The sequence below is a fragment of the Cotesia glomerata genome, unplaced genomic scaffold, assembly GCF_020080835.1.
Source record: "Cotesia glomerata isolate CgM1 unplaced genomic scaffold, MPM_Cglom_v2.3 scaffold_48, whole genome shotgun sequence".
In the NCBI taxonomy this organism is placed as follows: Eukaryota; Metazoa; Arthropoda; class Insecta; order Hymenoptera; family Braconidae; genus Cotesia; species Cotesia glomerata.
In genome coordinates this window covers 22,155-45,093 of record NW_025404105.1, presented here as the reverse complement: position 1 = coordinate 45,093, position 22,939 = coordinate 22,155, and the positions used below count along the sequence as shown (strand labels likewise).

At 35.2% G+C, this 22,939-nt stretch overlaps 2 protein-coding genes across 5 annotated transcripts; both read left to right on the top strand.

Moving 5' to 3' along the window:
* Positions 1 to 3,800: 3,800 nt before the first annotated feature.
* Positions 3,801 to 21,128, top strand: LOC123274629 (serine-rich adhesin for platelets-like). 4 transcript variants are annotated; one of them, XM_044742333.1, is made up of 8 exons: positions 3,801 to 4,521; positions 4,975 to 13,057; positions 13,169 to 16,146; positions 16,222 to 19,731; positions 20,005 to 20,595; positions 20,674 to 20,790; positions 20,860 to 20,931; positions 21,010 to 21,128. In XM_044742333.1, exons 2-8 carry the CDS (start codon positions 5,071 to 5,073, stop codon positions 21,091 to 21,093), a joined length of 15,339 nt encoding a protein of 5,112 aa, XP_044598268.1. In that variant the 5' UTR covers positions 3,801 to 4,521; positions 4,975 to 5,070; the 3' UTR covers positions 21,094 to 21,128. The 4 variants fall into 4 exon arrangements, with proteins under 4 accessions (XP_044598268.1, XP_044598269.1, XP_044598266.1 ...); XM_044742334.1 differs by having other exon boundaries at positions 4,975 to 16,146; positions 16,222 to 17,431; positions 17,636 to 19,731; XM_044742331.1 differs by having other exon boundaries at positions 4,975 to 16,146.
* A 146-nt stretch (positions 21,129 to 21,274) lies between these two features.
* LOC123274631 (ADP-ribosylation factor-like protein 16) lies at positions 21,275 to 22,834 on the top strand. The gene is made up of 2 exons (XM_044742337.1): positions 21,275 to 22,130; positions 22,348 to 22,834. Exons 1-2 carry the CDS (start codon positions 21,921 to 21,923, stop codon positions 22,714 to 22,716), a joined length of 579 nt encoding a protein of 192 aa, XP_044598272.1. The 5' UTR covers positions 21,275 to 21,920; the 3' UTR covers positions 22,717 to 22,834.
* Positions 22,835 to 22,939: the final 105 nt, after the last annotated feature.

The window sequence follows — 22,939 nt, the reverse complement described above, 5'->3', positions numbered from 1 at the left end:
CTAGTGAGAGATTAACTGACAGATCGATAAGGGAATCTCATCGTCATCTTATTCAACGAATCAAGGATTCCTCAACGATGACGTATCGATTTATTATATACAAAAATAAATTTCCTTTTATTAAGTTAAATACCTTAATACTAAATAATATAAATACTGTACTAGCCGCATAAATTTTTTCCTCAATAGTTATTTCTATATATTTTTCAAATCACTATCATTATGTTTAAATTTCTTTCTCAATCAGTGAAAGTAACATGATAATTTTCGACAAGCTATTAATGATGATTAATAAAATTTTATCTTCATTCAAATTTATAAGTATAAATATAAATATAAATATGCTTATCTATAATACATGTATGTATTATATATTTATATATAGACTGTCAGAATAAAAATTAACATAAGAGTAAAATAGATTAGTGAATATCGCTGAGAAGTGAGAATGGATAATCCTACAATCTGATGCGAATTCATCACATATATTATAATTATATACATTAACATCAGTCATACATCCATACATGTATATACTTATATTTATGATTTTTGAGTTTAAAACAGGAATTCATGAATCTCGATTTGATTCTGCCGAAGCCAAAAATGAAATAGCGGGAGCATGGAGAAATCCGTTTAGTTAAAGTTGGGCTTCATCATGTCTATCGTCGCGAACTGTGTCAAACAAGTTTACTGTCACTTTCTATTCTATCATCCGTCCAACAACCCACTAGCTAAAAATCTGATCATCATTTTTTACTTTTCCTTTCTTACAACGTTGTCAATTAAATTTACACCTAAAAGTAATTTCAAAAAAAAAGAAAAAAAATTAAACAAATTTTTACTTTTGGTCTAATTTTTGAAATTAGCCAATTATTAGATGAAATCTGATTCGGATAATATGAGCGACTTGAGTTGTTTAGTGTTTTAGGATTGGTGGTAAAAGATAGACCGAGTATCGCAAACCGTCCAATGGTGATGACTCGCAAGTGATTACTTTGGGTTCGTCTGATCGCTCATGCTAATTTTCGTAACAACAGCCCTTGCACCAATGGGCTTCCTCGTTTCGTGCACGAAAGCCCGGCAAATGTGAGGGAAGGATCGGGTTTAAAATGAGCGAAAAGGAGCAAAAAAAAATCAACAGCTACAACCGCTTGAGCTAAGGGCCAATGAAGAGAAAGAGTTCTCAAAATGAATAGGTAGATCGTAAAAACGAGGATTGGCGTAAAATGGCAATTAGAGTCCTCTTTTCATTCTCAATAATTTCAATTCATTAAAACGGTATATTTTTAATGAAAAAAATAAATTTTTGAATCAGGGATTCATGAAACCGATTATGATAATGATAAAATAAAAAAAAAAAATTAATAATCGATTCAATGTAAAATTAGTAATGGAGGAAAAGAGAGAAAATGTATCTCATCTTGGTTATTTAAATGTCTGTCTTTGTTTAGTGCTTGAGCTCGGGGTATTAATTTGAAGATGAGATGGGACCAAAACAACAACGTAAAAGACCATCTATGAGATGAGAAAATAATAATAAAGTGGAAATGAGGAGAGCCCGTCCATAAATTGCTGCGCTCCTTGTTAATGGTCTGGAGCCCGGGGGCGACCTCGGCTAAACGCGCGGCCTGTTCTGACCCTACTGCTATTCCATCTTCTCTCTTTCTCTCAGCTCGTTCACATTGTACCGTGTCTCTTTTTATCGTATTCTCATTCTATCATTCTGTTGCGAGATGCCTCGCCCTCGGCAGCGCGTCTACTCGTCGAGCCGCCAGTATCCCAACAGTTGAATCTGGTTGAACTTGTTCCAGGACGCCTCGCCTGGAAGCCTCGTTTCTGCATCTAATGGACGTCTAGCGATGCCCACCGCAGCTCTATACCACTCACCCGGGCTATATACAGGCTCACTTAGCCGCATGCATATCAGACCAGAGAACTATTATATATACGATTCTCTCAGAGAAAGAGTATACGGGAAACAAAGGGATGTGTGGGAGATCCGGGTGATTTGCGACCGACTGTAGTCCTATTTACTTTCTCTCTTTTTATACGCTATTGCTCCGAAGATACGTTTCATTTACGTTTATTGATAAATAGCCTCATCAGTTTACATTATTAAAGACTTATTAGCTGATTACTTCTTTCAATCTTAATTATTTTATGAAATTGATAGTAACTAGCAAAAAATTTTCAATAAAATTACAAATTAAATCGTGCTGAAAATTACAACCACCTCATAATTTTTATTAAAAATTTTTTTTTAAGTAAAAAAAAATCTAAATATAAGAATTTCGCGAAATTATTGATGAAAATATTTTTTAGAATTAATTTATTTATCAAGAAAAATCAAAAAATAGTCAGATGCCTGCAGATGTCAACATCATAAAAATATTCCAATTTTTTTAAGCAAAATTTTTAAATTATTAAATTTTTTAAAACACAATAAATGAATCAAATTAAAAGAAAAACAAATAATAATATTAAAATTATTAGAAACTTCGTATATTTAAATTTGAATGAATCAAAATTGGCGCTCGAGGGCAGCACCTACTGTGCATGACAAGTAGCGCCACCTAACAATAACCGGCGAAGCTTGATACCACACCGACGCTAGTTAACGGACGTAACGAGACGTGTTAAAGAAAACTTTGTTGTTGACTCAACACAATACAGATATATTCTGGAATAATCTTACAGGACTGTACTGACATTTGAAATATTTTTATGATGCTCGAAATTGATAATGATTTATAAACCATGCAGAATATGTACATAATTTGATACTTGACTTACATTTACTGCTTTTATTTCTTTTTTAGCATACTGCGTATATTTACATCTGTATCTCCACCCTGAAAATTTTTTTCATGTCAAGGTATTAGAGCAATTATGAAGTCAGTGCTAAATGCTGATATTATTCATAAGAATTTATACTTACACAATCAATATTGCTATTATTTTTTTATCATTAGGTTCGAAATAATACCACGAAGTAATAATAATGGAAATTGCATAAGCAAATTTTTTAGTTACATGTCATTCTACTATTACTGTACTGTTACGTCACATTAACGTAATAATTATTATAGATTTTTGATTAAAGAAGATTGAAAAAGTTATAAAATAACTTTAAGTGATAGGAATTGTGTATATTTATTGATAAAAGTAAAAATTTACTGAAATTAGTACGGACGACGCGGAAATTGATGTTCACCTAAGGAGCCAGTGTCATCATCTAATGGCCGGCCTTTCGATCTCGATGTAACGCTCTGGCGGGCTCTGAGGCGCGAATCACCGAACTTTCCCGAACGCCATCTTGAATTTTTTAACGCGTAATTTTTAAGATCATTCTCGAAGGAAAAATTCGAATTGTTAGAACAATTCTATAATTTTGATTGGCAATTTAAGTAATATTAAATAATTTTATTATTAAATTAATTTAAACAGTTTAAATATTAAAGATATTTATAGTTAATATTTTGAAATTTTATTTTCAAAATTGAAATGTCGATAAAACAGAAAATAAAATTCACCTCCGACAGATTGCGCTTTGCAAAGTACAAACTTCTCGAATAAAACCCTTTGAGCACGTTGCACTAGCGTCTTCACCTCATTCGCTGAAAAAAAAATTCTCTCCTACAGCCTTGCAATTGCCAAAAATAAAAAAAAAAACATCCCCAAAAAAGAAGTGTATAATAAGAGCGGAGCAAGATTGATTTGAAAAACAATATCCTCTTCTACAGAATTATACATTATTAATGATTGTATGTGTGAGTATGTACATACAGATGCGTACACATCTACTATACTATCAATAAAAATCATATACATTGTGCTCAATCTACACTGCAACAGCAACACCTATACGTCCTAGACTCAGTTAATCGTTAAAAACAGGCGTTATGTACACACACACACACACACAAACTCATGTACATACTATTGAATCATAACTAAAAAAAGTGTACGAGGATACATTTAAAACCTTTTCAGTATAGCATACTGATATTAATACTCATTATCAGTTTTTAATTTTAACAAGTGAACAATTAATATCAAGTACTAATCATTCATTTAGCAATAAAAAATAGTGTGTGGTTTTAAATTTAATAACTTGCAACCTTTTGTGATGATAAAATAGTGCAATCGTCTGTTAGGTTAGTAGAGCGATATTTATGAGTTTTATCCCGTCGACCATTGAAAACTATCGTGAATAATTTTTTTATTTATATAAATATGGATAAAAGTAAAGTATAATTTATCAACAATAATAATAACAACAGGCCAACAACTATATCATCAGAGATAATTCACTCAGTGTATAATAACAATGTCATAAATGGATATAATAACTAAAAAATAAATACCAGTATTAAACAGCATCATTATCAACATTAGTTGAAAAAGTGCATGTTGAAAGTGGACATTATTATTTATTAGTGAATTTTCTTTTTTTTAAAGTCATTTAACTCTCGGCATTGCGTGTCTTCAGAAGCCCACGATATGCAATATCTATAAGTATGTATTGCAAGGTGTTGACCATCTATATATTGTCATCCATCTACACATATATATCTACTTGTACTCATAAAGACCGCATACAGTAAAGACATTTTAATAATTGTTATTTCAGGGCTCAATTTAATCGGACAAGACATTTTAATTTGTTACTTTGCGATAAACATATTTTTTACACACTATCCACACATAAAGCAAATAATATATGATATGACAAAGTATATAACCAACAAACAACAGAAAATCAATAAATACATGATAAATATCAACACGCACACAGTTAAATCGACACATGTTCAAATTTTTTTTTCATAATTTGTTCGGTATGTTTTTTTTTTTTTTTTTTTTTTTTATCTACAGATAATGTCATTTATTAATTAATTTATTTATTTATCTATTAATTTGATTATTTATTTATCTTGAATGATTAGTAATTTTTATTTTACTTTTCAGATCACTGAGGAGAAGAATTAATCAATAAAGGAGAAGTATAATGATCTCACAATCCGAGTCCTATCAACAAATGTGCAAACGTTTTATTGATATGCGATGAGTGGTGGTGGTTTTCGAGGACGAGGATTTGGACCACACGGGGCACGTTACTCTAGTCCTCAGCAGTCTGGTAGCAGACATGATGATCAGAGAAATACGCCTCGAGGACGTGGTAATTATCAGCGAAATAACTTCAATAGTTCATCGAGACAAGATGACAATTGGCAGCGATCGTCACAGCAGCAAAGATATACGCGATGGGATCAGGGATCTCATCCTCAACCATGGGCAAATTCACATGGACGAAGTGATCACTTTCAGAATTCTGTAAGATATCCGTATCAACAACATAATTCGTCCTACCAGCAAAGAAATAATCGTCCATATGGACGTGGCAGAGGAGGAAGTAACGATGGTTACGGGTATTCCGGATCACGTGGCCCTTCAAATTTTTATTCTCCTTATTATAATGCTCCATTTAGAGAAAGAAATTATGAGCAGCAGTTTGAAAAGGAGCCAGAAGAGCCAGCAGAGCCAGCAGTGCCTTTGCTGGGCTCTGAAGAAGAACGTCAGCAAAAGATAACAGAAGCTGCTGACGAATTAAAAAGAAAATTATTGTCCAATCGTTTAAATTCTCCGATTGAACCAAATTGGTATGATGATTTTAATTTAGATACCCCAAATAAAGACGAAGATGAAGAAAATGTCGTAAAAGCAAAACCTGAGCTTAAACATGGTCCACCCGAACTAGATTTAACCGTCAGTGAATTAAAAGACATCGGTAGAGTAGATTTTGATAATACAGTTAACTTATCAAATGCGTCCGATAATAATTACGATGAAGCGCCAGTTGAAATAGTGGATGACTTAGGCTCATGGAACAATCTGTCAGCAGATCCGCATGCTGATGTTGATGACCAACCAGCAATTGAAGATGACTGCATTGGTGCTTCTGAAACTATTGATGAACTGTCTGGTACCATTGTTGATTCATTCGATGATTTTCACTTGGATAATTTTGAGATAGCGACTCTTAAAGTTCGCGACCCTCTGACTTACGACGAATCAACAACAACTGCTTTATCAGACACAGCTTATACAACAGATGCTGCAGTTCTGGAGACAACAAGTGTCACTGACACTTTAACCAGAAATGATTCATTGAATAATTTCGGTGATAATGATGTAACAAGTGATAAAAATGAAACAACACCTGATAAGAGTGAAGTAACGAGTGAACTTCATGACTCAATGCACTATACCGTCCAAATATCATCAACACAGTTACAATCACCAGAGCATCATGAATTTTCAACAGATAATACATCTCGAAAATTATCTGAGACGATTGAAAGTAAATCGTCAAGTCAGTCGAAGTCCAAGACTAAGAAAAAAAGAAAACCGATGGATGTTATTCAAGCGCCTCCATCCTCTCCATTACAATCACCTAAACAGACTGACGACTTAAGTCATAAAGAAGACAAAGTTGATGAACCCAGTTTGTCAACAAATTTTGCAATAAATGATGTTAAGAATGACTCAAATAAACAAACAAACTCGCCAATTAAAAATAAACCTGGAGGAAGACAACCAAATAAACAACCGGCACAACGTAGTGGAACGTATCAAACTACTGGAGCTGAAGAATTTCATCTACCAGCTGCATTTGATCCAAGGCGAAGCAGTAATTTATCTCTTTCAACGATGGTACCGGAATTTGATCCGCAATTACCTCCACCTATGTTAACTCACAACGCTCATATGCCATCAATGCCAATGATGAATCCTGCAATGAACATGCAAGCTCCGATGGCTAGTTTTCCACCACCACATTCAAGCTACACGCCAATGGTACCTTACGCAGCGCCAATACCACTCTCATATCCACCTGTAATTCCACCAGTTGAGTATTCATCAGTTTCATTGTCTCAAGTATCTTTACCTCTTTCGCTAGCTGAGGAAACAATCGATAATCAAGCTTCTAATAAGCCAGATGTAAATGGAGACTCTAATGTCAGTGTTGATGATTTACTCGGTGATATGCAAAAAGCTATGGAATTCGCTGAGCAGTGTTTACATAGCAACTCAAATGATGCTATCGAATTTCCTACTCTACCAAATCTGCCGGAACTACCACCATTGCCGGAAACAGAAGCGCCGACAACCAAAAAGAAGAAAAAGAAAAAGAACAGAAATAAATTTGAACCACCTAAAGATTATGGACCACTTCAAAATCCCAATCTTGATGGTAATAATTTAATTGTTGCTAACGAGGAAACTGTGACAACAACAGAAATTCCAATGGAAGTTTTCACCGCTACAACAAAACCGATAAAAGCGATAACAACGCCAATAACTACCGCAGCAGCAATTACGTCAGATACAACTCCAGTGACAACATCTCTAGAATCTATGATGACATCCAAAACCTCGATAACATCTAAAGCATCTGTAACATCAAAATCATCAACCACAACAACAAAGGCGTCAATAACAACTTCAATAACAACCACAAAAGCTCCAGAAACAACAGCAAAGACGTCAATAACAGCTCCAAAAACAACAAAAATTCCGGGAACAACAACCAACACAGCAACTACTACAACAACAACAAAAACCTCTTTAATGTCATCAACAAAATCTTCTGATAATAAAATTACAGACGAAGATGCAACAGATGATCTGAAAAGACGAAAAGTTATGTTTAATTTAAATTCCAAATTTAAAAAGATAAGTAATAAAACTGACGATTGGTTTGGTAATGAACCTCCAGAAGAAGATTCTAAAACAAAGCTCAAAAGACTAAAAATTCTTTTACAACAAGAATCAGACGCTGATATCATGGCTACAACACTCACTACTCCAACTGTTGCTGTCAATGATTCAAGTGGTGGTAGTTTTAAGTCAAAACAATCATATCATGAAAGTGATAAGGTAAACAATGAATCCGAAAAATCAATAACTGAATCTAATGAACGTGACCACAAAAAGTCAAAAGATAAAACACGTAGCAAACCAGAAAGGCGTGAAAGTCGTAAAGCTAGTGACAAAAGTGAAATTTCGCTGGATAAAAACAATAAACATGTGTTGAGAAAAATTAGTAATGATAACAATTACAAAACCAGCTGTACTGCTAGCAGTAGTGCCGGTCAACCAAGTACGTCAAAGCCTGAAAAAGTAAACGATCACAGTCATAATGATCATCATAATACACAAACCGAAAGTAGTGATTCGAAAACACCACACGCGTCGTTATCAACTTGGAAAAATCGTGTAATAACTCGATTTTTACGTATGAGTAAGAATGACATACAAAATATGATAAACAATTCGAGCTTGCGTAAATTTGACATTGCAATGCAGAGTCTTGTTAAAGAAAAAAAATCGTCATTGTCATTGGAAATGCGTTTGAACGAGGATGAAAAAATGAAGAATAGTACTCATGAAAATTATGAAAATGAAGACTTTATGAGCCAATTGCAGGCAATACTTGATCCAGCAGCAACAATAGACATTACCAACTTGCCAACGACATTTATTCATCAGCTAAGTGAAGTTCTTCATTTAGACCCACTGCCTCCTGATAATGATGAGTTAAATTGTGATAAGGCGAGTTTACGTTTGGCATTGAACCTAGATAACCCGTCAACGTCAAATAGTGAAATCGATTATAATGCAGCAGGTGTAAGTAGTGGTAGTACCAGTGTCAGTGAATCGTCACGATTTGCGGGAACAAATACACCTGCTAACGTTGCTCATATTACTACAACACATGATGTTACAGCAAAGCAGCGTAAGATCGATAATAGGGTGAGTAAAGACACAACTAAAAACTCTGTGAACCCAACTAACCCCACACTATATACTATTCGAACTCGTACCAAACGGACTGATGTTGATCCAACACCAAGTGGTCAACAACATTGTAGCAATACTTCTTCTCCGTCACAACCAGTGTCAACATCATCATCAACATCGACTTCTAAATTAGCTCCAATTTCTAAATCAGTATCAACATCAACGTCTAAGCCAGCATCTAAGTCAGCCGTGCCACCAGTAACAGCAACAGCTTCAATTCCAGCAGCTCCATCAGCTATATCAACGATAATAACAACAGCGCCAATATCAACGTCAAAAGTAACGACCCACCATGCAGAAAACTTCAATATGAATGACCTAGATGATATATTCAGCGCTGGTATAGCACGTGCTAAAACAGTTAAATCACAAGCGGCAGTAGCAGCACAAGCGTCGAATGTAAAACCCGTACCTCAATCCAGTACTGAACGTTTAATGCCAATTGTGGAAAATAAACCAATACTGAGGCGGATTGAAACGCCAATTGTTGAAAGAGTTGAAAGACAAGCAGTGGAATTGGATAAAATATTTACTGCTGGTATCGCTAAAGCTAAGGCTGCGTCTTTAAAAAATGCGGCTTCGTTTGCAAATATGGTTGATGATCTACACGACATGAGGGAGTACAGAACGCAACGTGATTCTTCACGTGAATCAAGCAGCAATTCTGGTGGTGTGTGGAAACGTAAAGTTATTATTGACGATCCCGACAACTTTCGTAATTTAACTAAAGAAGAGTATGAAGCTAGGCACGGAGAGCCGCCTTATGCGTCTTACTACGAAGACGAGTATAAAGATTTTGCAGCAGTACGGGCACGCAGACTTGCAATGAACGGACGTGAGTCTATACCACCGAGTTACGGGGTCGATAATTCTTACTTTAACTTCTCACCTCAATTCGGTAATTCTCAACATATATCCAACCCAGATGAAAGCGAAGACGAAGAACACAGTTTGGCGGGCAGTGAATCAAGCAGTTGGAGCAGTTCAAGCTCCGGTAATGAAGACAATGTTGAGTTAGATGTTTCAAAAGTTTTGAGGTTTATAAAAGAGCGTGAAAAAATTGCTAAAATAAAATCAATAAATGATGAAATAAGAGACGAAGTTAACGCTGAAATTGAAAAGAAACGCCGAGAAAAGAATGCAAGACACAAATCACACAAGTCGCGTTCCAAGAAGCGAGATAAGCGCAAGAAAGACAAAAAAGGTAAAAGAAAAAAGCTTAAGAAAAAGAAGCGACGTCGGGGCTATCACTCATCACCAGTCACTGATAATCCAGAAGAACGCCCGCTGTGGTTATTACGAGAGGATGAAATTAAAAAAGAACCTAAAGAAGATGAAATTTTCGCCAAAGAACTTGAACCACCACGCGCTGATAATTGTCCCAAACAAGCAATAATAGCAGCAATAACTAAAACAGCTCCGCCAATGAATGTAAATAAAAATATACGAGCACCAGTGTCTGTATCTGCTGGTACAAATGTACAAAGCTCATCAGCATCTACGCCTGCTTCCATGACGGCTGTAAGTAAAAATATACATACTCAATCAATGTCCACAGCTGTGACTACGCGAATATCTACTTCGATTGCTACCTCGACAGCTAAATCTGTTTCAACTCCAACTCCTTTACCTTCACTAACAACACAAAAATCAATATCTACTGACTCGCCTGTCACATCATCATCAACAAACTTAAGTTCTGGGGTTACGAAACCTACAACCTCAGGTCTCATTAAAGCGACATTGACAACAACTTCTACGGCAACATCTCCATTGAGAGTAGTCACAACATCTTGTACTTCATCTAATACTAGCTCAGCACAATCTCCAGTGACATTCACTAAAACAAAAGCTCAGCTGAAGCAAATGCCCGAAATAGTACAGCAAAATAATAAATCAACTTCATCATTAGCTTCAATAGAGCAACCTGTTGTACACTCAACATCTGACAATGCAGGGACAAGTTCAATAAATTCAACAAATGTACAAACACCGTCGCCAACCTCTTCAACTTCTTCAGTGTCATCGATCTGTAACACCACTATGACGATGACAACAACAACAACAACAACAACAACAACAATAACAACAACAACAACAACAACAAGTAATTTGAAAACACGTAAATTAGACATTAAAGCGTATAAAGAGCGGGCATTGCAGCGTAAAATCAAGGAGCAAGAAACAATGAGACGTGTTGCTGAAAATCCGAGTCAATTGACGCAGAATTTACTTAATTTGCCAACTAAAAAGAAGAAGCCCGTAGCCATAGAAAATTCAAGCCAAGTAATTCCTCAGGTAAAACCTACTGTTACTTCAGAAGTAAATGTTACTCAACCAACTAAAGTCAGCAGTTCGACAGATATTTTGATTAAAGAATCAATTAATCCTGAGACTGATCCCAAAAACGCTAAAACTTTGATGCCACAGTCAAAAAAGCAACCGGTTACTCCAGAAAAGCCGGCAGCTGATGCTTCCAAACCTGTTATATCGACAACTCCGCGTAAACTTAAACGCAAGACCCCATTGATAACAGACAATCCATCGTACGCAGAACCCGTAGTGTCGGGAGAGGTTAATAAGTTTGTAAATATAAAATCCGAAGGTGGAAAGGAACTTAAATTGAGAGAAAAAGTTAAAAATCGTCCGTCAAAACCAGCAGCTGCTGATGCACAAGAGGTTGTTCCTAAAAAAATAACACCAGCAGCGCGTAAAAAGCGCAAGAGTTCTACGAATTTAGCTACTGTTATACCCGAGACGACTGCAGATGAGTCAATAAAAAATAATCTAAGTGAGACCCCTCGGAAAACATCACAATCGGCGGGTCCAGAAGCCATTAAACCAATTGACAGCGATGCTATTGAATCTGCTAAATCTGATAATAGTGAATCAATTGAAAAGAAAAATGCGTTACAGCCAACAAAAGTTTCCGTAGACACAAAGACAACTAATAAACGTAAAAAGTCGTTGATAAATATTGAAACAGACGTATCGAGCGAAAAACAAAAAGTAGAAGCTGAACGAAAACAAGAGAAAAGCGGTGAAGGAAAAATTAATTCATTAAATGTGAGCGCTGTTGATAGCTGTGAGTTAAAAATAAACAAAAGTCCAATGGCCTCATTCTCACACTATTTCAAACCATCAAAAAATTTAATGAAAGATGATTTACCGAATTTAGTTGCTGTTGAAAGAATGGAAATAAAAGATAAATTGCCCGTAATTTCAGAAACACAATTATTAATTACTAATAGTGATGATAATAATTCAACAGTGAAAACGGATGTTACTTATGTGTCAGAAGTACCAAGTATAAGTAAATCGATAAACATTGAATCACAACAACCTGTTAAGAGTACGGTTAACTTATTGCCTTTGTCAGATAAACGGATAGAGATAGAACTTTCTGGTGTAAAGGAGACGCCGAATAAAGAAAAAATTTTAAGAGAAAAAGAGTTAGCTCTTGATGATGATAAAGAAGAAGAAGCAACCTGCAGTGTTACTAGTGCGGAAGTGCCTCCAATGAATGATCAAATAAGTGACATAGATAGCAAGGTTATTTCACCACCTGTAGAGGAAATTAATCAAACGAAGGAAGTCTTTACAAAAACCGATAAACTTGGAGATGCAAGCCAAGGTACAGTTAAAATAAACACCGATCCAGATCGAGTTGAGGACCTTTTTAGTGACAATTTACTGAGTAATCATGAACCAGAGGAAGATATTGTTAATTTTGTGACCAGTGAATTAAGTAACGACTTATCAAAGACAGAGAAAATAGAGGCTACATCATCGGTATCACCAGTATGTAGTAGTACATTGACGCTGATTGGGGTAGGTTCTTCATCTCTGTCAACTGAAAATCTTACCACTATTCTTTTACATCCTCAAGAAAGTCCTGTAAAATCATTAAACTCTGCTGATACGGAATGCATATTGGGATCTAATGCTGCTGTAGTTGATCCAATGAGAAATATTGGCGACATAACAGCCGCAACTTTATCAGAAATCTCAGAGGACTCATTAAATTTTGAAAAATCATACTCACAAGGTTCATTACCAGATGTGGATCCTTTGTCTGAATGCGCAAATAAGTATGACAAAATAGACGTTCTGAGCTCCAAAGAACCCGATGATCTATGTATTGCTAATTTATCAGGCGATGTTTCTCTAGCAGATCTCAAAGAAGGTAAATTGAGTGAAAAATTAACAGATACTTGGAATATACTGGACAATGCGGATGAATTGAATGAAGAAGGACTTGGTTCTATTGATGATACTGATAAATCATTTATTTCAGATCTACCACTTGACGCTCCTTCGTCGCCGGCTACTGACAACTGTTTCAAAGAATACTCATCGCAGTCAGTTGTTCTTCATGACCAGGTGTTGACAGCAGATAATCCAAGAAGTTCATTTTTGGAAGACCCGTTGGTTTTTTCAACGACTAAAGACTTTCCTACTTCAGACGGACTGGAGTTTGAAGTTCTTGAAGACACTGGTGTTATGGTAGAGCCTATTTATGAGAATCAATTGGCAGATACATCATCTATTGATGCTATAGAGGATGTACCGTCTGATCAACCATTCGTTGAAGACGAAGAAGTTGTAGGTGCTCTCGCTCTGACGGCGCTGGACAATCCTTGTCTGTCTTCTGTGCTGGAAACGGACTTTGTTACTGACCAAAATACTGCACAAATAAGCATTGAAGGCAGCGTGAGTCCTTCAATTGCTGATAAAGAACTGATAAAAGTAATCGAAGGAACGTCTCCTGAACGTTTGCCGTCGCCGATATTACAAGGGCAATCCTTTGTTGAAGATGAATCTGACACTCCTGCGATTGAGGAAGCTCCTGTGCCAGAAGTGTGTGATGAAGGGAACAAAATCAATGAAACAGCAAAGGATCAACCTACATTAGATGACAATCTAACCGAAATTGATAGTGAAACATTCAGATCATTAAATAATCTTAAAAATTCTATTACAACTGATGCAACCGTAGCTGATGATTTTAGTGCGGTAAAAGAAAATTTAGCTTCTGAGCTAGATGATGATGCAGCTGCATCTAAAGAAGATACTGCTACTGTTGCCGAAGCAACTGCTGAAACGACTGAAAGTATTAAATTAGTTGAAACTCCAGCTGCTGAGCAAGTAGATCTTAAAAAGTCATTACCTGAAACTTCAACTCTAAGTTCATTACCAAAAGAATTGCCAGTCACAAAATCCGACAAAGACGAAGATAAGCATTCATCACAGAAAAGTAATAGTAGTAAGTCATCAACGCCTCCACGTGAACACAAGAAACACAGAAAACACCATCATGAACGTAAAAAATCTAAAATAACTATAGAGAAAGTAGAAGAAGCGATTACTGAAAATATTGTTAAACTAGTACCAAAACCAACAACTAAAGACGAAGTGATGACCAGAATGCAGGAGATTGACATAACTATCCAAGAACTGATGAACGAAAAAATGAGGCTTTACCAAATGTTACAAACTGACAAATGGCCCATTACTCAACCGGCAGCTTCATCAAAGCCAGGACCTAAGTCTAGTAAATTAAGAGCACCGGCAATTTCCAAGAGTGCGAGAGTAATAGTTTCAAGACTTACGGATAATAAAATAAAACAAGTCTCACCTGAGACATCACCACTTAAACAGGACACTAGTCCTTCTAAATCAGAGACCACTTCGACGATATCCAGTCTTGCAACGACTTCCAAGACATTAAAGATGGATGATAAAAAATCTAAAACTGCTGACGAGAGCTCGGTTGTTAAATCAGGAAAGAAAAGGAAGCACCGTGAAGATAAAGATCACGCTAAGAGTAAAGAACCACGGCTGGAAGGAACTGCAGAGACAAACAAAAAACGTCATCACTCTGATGCATCTCATCGCAAGCAAAAGAAAACAGAGCCTGCTAATGTGGTAGCTTCTGCTGCCAATAAACAGCGGGAAGAATCACCACGAAAACATGTTAAATTAAGTCAAATACTTAAAGGCGATATGAAGCCAAAAGCCAGCAAACGCAGATCTCCGAGTCCCGTTGAAGCTCATCCAACAGAACAGCCAGCTTCAAGCCGTAAATCACGATCAGTCAGTGCTGAGAAGAATGTACAGAAAGATCTGAAAGCTAAAGTTGATCGAGAAAAATCTCCGATTGATGATAATGTTAAAAATACTCCCGCTGAAGAAATAATATCGAGTCATACTGAAAAAACACCCTTGAAGTCTCATATTATTACAGGGCTTAAAGATCAAAGCTTAATTTATTCTGACGACAGCACTTGGGATACATTTGATAGTGCAATGAAACATGAACGACCAACTGGTTTGATGCTGCTGGAAGAAAGTATGAAACGTGAAAAGGCTGCTAGGAAGAATAAATACATCGAACAGAAGAAGAAACAGTTAAACAAGAAGACTCTGGATGCCCCAGCGCTTTCTGAAGATGAAGAAGAACTTCCTCTTGCTGAGCTGATGTCTAAGAAGAGGTTGCAGCGCAAAAAATTACAACAGGCTGTTAAAAAGAATGTCAGTAAGGCTAGTGAATCTTTAAAGAACGAAAATATTGCCGATACTAATAAAAGTGTCAGTAAAGTCGAAGAAACATCTTCCAAAATAAGTAAAGATGATGTTTCAAGTAAAACAAGCAGCATTAGTGGAGTTGAAACGTCTACTAAGAGTAGTGATAATTATGTTAGTAATGAAGAAGTATTTTCAAAAGATAGCAGTAGTTCTACTGCCCAAATATCGACTACTCAAAGTAAAAGTTTCAATAGTAATGAACCACCAAAAGATCATCTACTCGAAATTATTGATGCTGTTGCGGAGAACCGTGTTGGAGATCTATCTGACAGCTTGAAGAAATCTAAAAAAGAATTGAAACAGAAAGACTCTGAGATGGAAGATAATGTGATTGTAGCGGATGAAAGAGAAACTGTTACTATTACGCTAAAGAACGATAAGATAGAGCAAGCTGAACCGCAATCGAGATGTAATGTTAATCCTGGTCCAGCTGTTGATTCTCCGAAACCATTGCCTGAAAATGATGAGGACTGTGATGCTGAGGAAAGTATTCCAGAGGAAGCTGAGTGGACAACGCTTGATTCTATTGGCTTTGTTGATGACGATAGCCAACATACTGCTTCAGATGTTAGATCTGTTGTTAGTGAGCAGGATAAAAATAACAAAGGTGATGGCGACTCTTTGGATACTGCGAAGGAACATGGTACGAAAGAAGCAACGGTCAATGATGATAAAGAGAATCAACAGGTAAGTAATTTTGTTGTTACCATTTATAATAAAAGTAAAAATAAATTAATGAGTTGTATTATATTTTTTAAACAGAAAAAGTTACTTCAAGACTGGGACGAATTATCAATTATTTCGGATAAAGACTTTGATAATGATAACTGTGATATCAATAAAAAAAATGATGAGTCTGAAGAAATCATCGATAAAAAGACTGGTGAGAGTATGACGACGAAAATTTCAGGTGAGGATCAATCCATGACGACGGAGGACCTAGTGCAACAAAAGGAGAGTAATAAAGACTCTACGGCGAATAAAATTGATAATGATTCTCTACCCACGCGATTTGATGATACGGTTGAAAGACCAAAATCTACTGTTCAAGAGTTGTTGAGATCTAAGACTCCTCTTCCGACTGTCAGTCAAGAATCTTCATTGGTTGATGATGAAAAAGACGAGAGTAATGTTGAAGGTGAAGTTGAATCTGATAAGAATGCTCTAATGCCTGATGAAAAAGAAGAAGATAAAGTACAGACAATGAATAAAAAATATAAGACAGTTGAAATTAGATTGCAAAGGTCTAAACCTATTGTCAAAGAATCGCCGAAATCAAAAACTACGGTTAAAAGTGTCCAGCGAAATCCTCTGTCATCCAGTGATGAAGATGAAATTGAAAAAGAAATAATTTCCAGTAAAAAACACAAGCGAGTAGAAATTGAAGAGAGACCGAAATCAACAGTGAAAGAATTGGAGAGATCTAAGTCTACAGTGAAAGAATTAGAGAGACCTAAGTCTACAGTTAAAGAATTGGAGAGACCTAAGTCTACAGTGAAAGAATTAGAGAGACGTAAGTCTACAGTTAAAGAATTAGAGAGACCTAAGTCTACAGTGAAAGAATTGGAGAGACCGAAGTCAACAGTGAAAGAATTAGAGAGACGTAAGTCTACAGTTAAAGAATTAGAGAGACCTAAGTCTACAGTGAAAGAATTGGAGAGACCGAAGTCAACAGTGAAAGAATTAGAGAGACCTAAGTCTACTGTCAAAGAACTGAGATCGAAAACTCCGATACCTCGAAGGTCTTTGATAAGTGACAATGAAGATGATGAAGACGAGGAGGATGATGTTGAACGTGAAATAATAAGTGATAAATCTAAAACTGTTGAAATAAATGAAAGACCGAAGTCAACAGTTAAAGAACTTGGAAAACCTAAATCTATCGTGAAAGATTCGTTGAGATCTAGATCTCCAATGCCAAATAACAATCAGAAATCTGTATTGCATAACGAAGATGATGATAATGATGATGCAAATGAAGACGAAATTGTAATGAGTAAAAAGCACAAGAGAGTAGAAATTGAAGAGAGACCAAAGTCTACTGTGAAAAAACTAGAACGCCCTAAATCTACTGTGCCGGAATTGTTGAGATCTAAAACACCGGTTCCGAGTCTTCATCAAAAATCTTTGTCCGACAACGATGAAGACTTCAATAATGATGATAAAGAAGAAGATTATGATGACGATGAAGATGATATTGATCGTGAAATCACAGCAAGTAGAATACAAAAAGTAGTCGAGGTTGAAGTAGAGAGACCAAAGTCAACGGTTAAAGAATTATTGAGGTCTAAAACTCCAATGGCAAGCATCAATTTCGAAGAAGACAATGAAGATCTTGAAGATGAAATTGTGTTAAATAAAATACACAAGAGAGTGTCAATTGAGATTGAGAGACCCAGGTCAACAGTCAAAGAATTGGAGCGACCTAAATCGACAGTTAAGGAATTATTGAGATCTAAAACTCCAATTCCAAGTATGGATCAAAAGACTATGTCATATGACAGCGATGAAGATGATGTTGAACGTGAAATAGAAAACATAGGTGAAAAGCAAAAAAGAGTAGAGATTGAAGAAAGACCAAAGTCAACTGTTAAAGAGCTAGAACGACCAAAATCTACGGTGAAAGAATTGCTGAGATCTAAGACGCCGATAAAGAGCCTTGATATTCAAAAGTCTGCAGTTGATGATGAAGATGAAGAAGAAGAAGAAGAGATTGTACAAGCTTCGGCTAAAAAACAAAAGAAAGTAGAGATAGATGAAAGACCTAAGTCAACTGTTAGAGAGTTAGAACGGCCAAAATCCACGGTTAAAGAATTGCAAAGATCTAAGACCCCAGTAAAGAGTCTTGATGCTCTAAAATCCGTAGTTGACAATGAAGACGAAGAAGAAGAGAATGAAATCGTTCAAACATCAACTAAGAAACGGAAAAAGAACCTCGAGAGACCGAAATCAACGGTAAAAGAATTGGAACGACCAAAGTTTACGTTAAAAGATTTATTCAGATCAAAAACTCCAATGCCGAGCTTCGATGACCAAAACTCTTCTTTCGAAGATGATGAAGAAGAAAATATTTTTGAACCAGTGACTAGGAAACGTAGGAAAAAGGATAAAAATGCAGAGAGACCTAAATCAACTGTACGAGAGTTAGAGAGACCCAAGTCGACGGTGAAAGAGTTACTGAGACCTAAAACTCCTGCTAAAGGTATCGACGACGAGAAGTCTTCTACACCTGGCGCTGAGAACGAAGATGAGCCAGTCACCAAGCGACGTGGTAGATTTGCTAAGAACAGAAAAATGGCGTCGAATCGCAGAGGTTCTCGACAGTCTGACGACAGCAATAAAACAACATCTCGTTCCAGGCGTGTTGGCAAATCACCCAGTTCTCGTGACGTTTCTCCGCCTCCTGAAATTGACACTGCTGCGACAACGATAGCTACCACGGCGTTAAATAAAAAGCGTCCAACATCTGGTGGATCTTCTAGTTCAGTGAGCAGTAGGAAGCGAGGAGCAGCTGCATCACCAAAAATACAACAACAATTAGATAATAGTCGTTCTAATCGTCGTGGACGAAAAAGAAGAAATAATAAATTAAATTATGATCCAGCGGAAATGATGAAGTGTAAAGTGACACTTGTTGATTGTAAACGTATTTGTCTGAGACCTGAATCACATTCAGATTTTCTACAGCAGTATGGTGTTACCAAAATAAATATACGTAAATTATCAACGTCATCTTCTTCGTCGGCATCGTCGTCGAGGGAAGAGGTTGATCAAGTTGTCGAAGAGCTACCAGAGACAGTTCGAAGCAATGATGACAGTAAAGCAGCCGAGACTTACAATCTCAATAAATCTGTTTTAATGGATGAAGAAAAAAATTTAACTGATGATGAAAAAATGAGCGATGATGATAAAACACACAGTGATGATGACTCTATGGAATTTATAAGGGTTGAAGAGACTGAGGACACTTTAGGGTCGTGCTCGAATATTCAAGATTCTAGGGGGTCTCGTCTTTCGTCGATGAATGATTTTGTATCGTCACCGCATGAAAATGATGAGCTGCCGGCATCTGACTTTGAGGTCATCAATGATGACGATGACGACCACGAAGCTTCAGACATCGAAGTTCTTGAAAAAGAAATTCCAGTACCTAGCAATACCATCCAGCCCTCGCCCTCGTCGTCGTCGTCGGTGCCCGAAGAAAAAGAAAGCAGCTCAGAGCCTCGTAGGACACAGTACACCGTTCACAAAGGACCTATTCTTGATATAAAGGTAAAAAATACCAAAAAAAGAACAAAATACAAAAAAAAAACAAGATCTCAAAACTAAAATTAAATAATTAATATTAACCATATAATTAATAAAAGATTAACACTTTTTTATGTAATTATATTGTGCGATTAAATCATAAATACATAAAAAAAAAAAAAAAAAAAAAAAAACATGATAATATTTATTACTAACAACTCATTACTATTCTTATTATTAATTTATTTAGTTTTATTAATTTTAAACAGTAAATTTAAGAGAAAAATTTTATTTTAGGTATTCGGTGATTCATTTTTGGCAGCAAGTGAGGATGGAGCAATATATCGTTACAGTCAAAGGTCAAATGGTATATTAAATATCTATAAAGGTCACGAAGCAGCAGTGACGTGTCTCTATGTCCACGAGGTCCCAGTCCCTGGCAGTACCAATAAACGATGGAATTTGTTTTCTGGCTCACTTGATGCAACGCTCAGGTGTTATGATATTATGAGCGGTACACTAAACCGAAATGTTGCTCAAGTCGGAAGCCCGGTACAATGTATGGATGAAGCATGGGGAAGTATATTCATCGGCACAAAGTCTGGACATATTTCACGCTATGACATCAAATCTGGGTGTTTGCGTGAAGAAAAACTAGACTTCTCTGACAAACCTGTGCTGGCGCTTCGCGCATCCACTGAGGGTGTCAGAAAAGTTCTGATTGTTGCGTCCCGTAACCAGCCAATTACTATTAGAGATGCACAAAATGGTTTATTTTTACGTACAATATCTGGACAAAGAAACCACACAGTTTATAGTTTGCTGAGAGATCGTAATCTTGTTTATTGCGGAACTAGTAATACATCTATACCTGTCTTCGATTTTATTGTAAGTTTATTTTTTTTAATTACTATAAAAAAGTATTTATTGTAATTTATTTATAAAATATTTTTTTTTATTTTTCAGAGTGGAGAACAAGTAATGCAGTTCACTGCTGGTGTTGGCATCGTTTGTATGCGTCTTTATAAACAGTTGTTGTTTGCTGGCTGTTATGATGGAAATATTTACGTCTTCGATACAAAGGTAATTTGATAATTTAATTTGATAAATTTATTAAATCTTAAAATATTTTTAATAAATTTTTTATTTTAGGAGCCTAAATTATTATGTAGCATTCCTGGTCCCGGTAATATGCTTTTAAGCATGGAAATTGTAGATGACGAGGTAAATTTTTTTTTATCTTAATTTTACTCAAATAACTGAATAATCAATACTTATAAATTTGTTTTATGTGTTAAATAGATAATAGCAGGCAGTAAGGACCGACGATTGCACGCATGGCAGATGCCAGACCAAATACGAGTAATCGTCAGCGAGCGTACGTAAAATTAAAATGACTGCGAATGAAAAAAAAAAAAAAATACAAACGAATGCTCCCATCAAAGTGCCTGGAACATCTAGTCAACAAACGATCACTCTTGTTCTTTCTCATATTGTAATCATTATTACTTTAAATAATCGTACAAGACGATCTATTCCGCAAATAAGTGAAAAACTAAACTAAGTAATACAAAGTGTAATATTGTACATAAAAACCTTATGCACATAAGACATTTTAATCTTTGTACAAAAAAGAAAACAAACGTGTATAAAAAGTTTTCTAGTGAAAACTACTTTGACCCTAGGACAATTTTTATCAACAATCAGTTGATGCAGTATTTGTTTTCAACATTGTTATTAACTAATTATTATTATTAATTCCGAATTACTCTCGTCATAGAATTTTTTATTATTATTATCATTAATGTAATTGATAATGATTGTATTGTAACTGTGACTATTATTACTATTATAATTATTATTATTATTATTACTATAAAATATTTAACAGTTTTAATTGTTTTATAAAATGTAATATACTTTCTCTTTGGCAGTAAGTAGATTACAAAAAACATAAATAATTAGATAATTTAAAAAAATATATAAGAATAATAGTAAAATTTCTTTATAATATTGTTTATATTCTTTTTCTTACTACAAATGCGCTTAAATGACCTATTTGATACGTAAATAACGTACAAATATTGTTTGATCGATAGAACAATGTCCTCGTAAGACCTTTGATGCTGCTGTATATTTACTTATGCAAAATTAAATTATATATTTAACACTTTAAAAAAAAAAAAAATATTTTAAGATAAATAAATACAGTTATGTGTTTGTGCCTTGGTCCCGCTAAGTCTGGAAAAACTTTGTTAATGAAAAGATTGCAAGGTGATGAAAAAATAGACGATGCATCTCATACTGTACCCACTAATGGAATTAATCTTTTTACAATAAAAAGTGATGATGGACATTTTGATATTATTGTTAGAGAAATTGGGGGCAGTATGGCGCCTATTTGGCATCATTATTTTGACAGGGTAAATTGTTCGTTTAAAATATTATTTAATTATAATTTCTACGGCACTAAATTAATAAATAAAATTTTTTAAAATTAAAATTCAAGTCATTAAGACTTGTAAAGTTTTTTCAATTTCTAAGTAATTAAAAAAAAAATACTTTTGGGATTAAAATAAAATTAGTGCTGTAGAAAAATACTTAAGGTTTATAAATAAATTAAGGAAAAAAATTCAACAGGTGCATAAAATTATTTATGTAGTAGATGCAAGTAATTTATGTCAAATAAGCGCAGCCGGTGTACTTTTATATTCACTGTTAGTGGAACCAAAGCTTCAGCATGTTAAAATTTGTTTTGTACTTGGCAAAATGGATTTATCATATCGACAAATGCGTAATGAGGCATTGTTAATGCTACATTTTAATCGTTTAATACGTGAAGTGAGTCAGAAGATAACGGTAATCGAAGCTAGTGGAATGACTGGTCAGGGTATTGAGCTTTTACGCAATTGGATTTTTGATCCAGAAACACTGAAAGCCGTTGGATCAACTGGTAACGCTGCAGCTGCGGCTGCCGCTGCAAATGCAGTTTTTACCACTAAAAAATAATTATTGTACTACATAATTTTATAATTACAAGCAATTGTCACCTTTTAATAATGAATTATATGCTCAATTTTATGTAATTAATTTTTTTTTATTTTTTTACAGTTTCTATAAGTTATAGAAAGGTATAAAGCTAATAATATACCTTTGTACCAACTTTGTACAACGGTCTTTTTTTTTTTTATTTTTTTTTCAATTTTTCTGACTTTTTTACTCACAAAAACAA

Coding starts and splice junctions, on each gene's coding strand:
- LOC123274631 (XM_044742337.1), top strand. CDS start 21,921: ATGTGTTTGTGCCTTGGTCCCGCTAAGTCTGGAAAAACTTTGTTAATG. Junction 22,131..22,347: donor GGCATCATTATTTTGACAGG/GTAAATTGTTCG, acceptor AAAATTCAACAG/GTGCATAAAATTATTTATGT.
- LOC123274629 (XM_044742331.1), top strand. CDS start 5,071: ATGAGTGGTGGTGGTTTTCGAGGACGAGGATTTGGACCACACGGGGCA. Junction 16,147..16,221: donor ATGATAAAGAGAATCAACAG/GTAAGTAATTTT, acceptor TTTTTTAAACAG/AAAAAGTTACTTCAAGACTG. Junction 20,791..20,859: donor TTTACGTCTTCGATACAAAG/GTAATTTGATAA, acceptor TTTTTATTTTAG/GAGCCTAAATTATTATGTAG.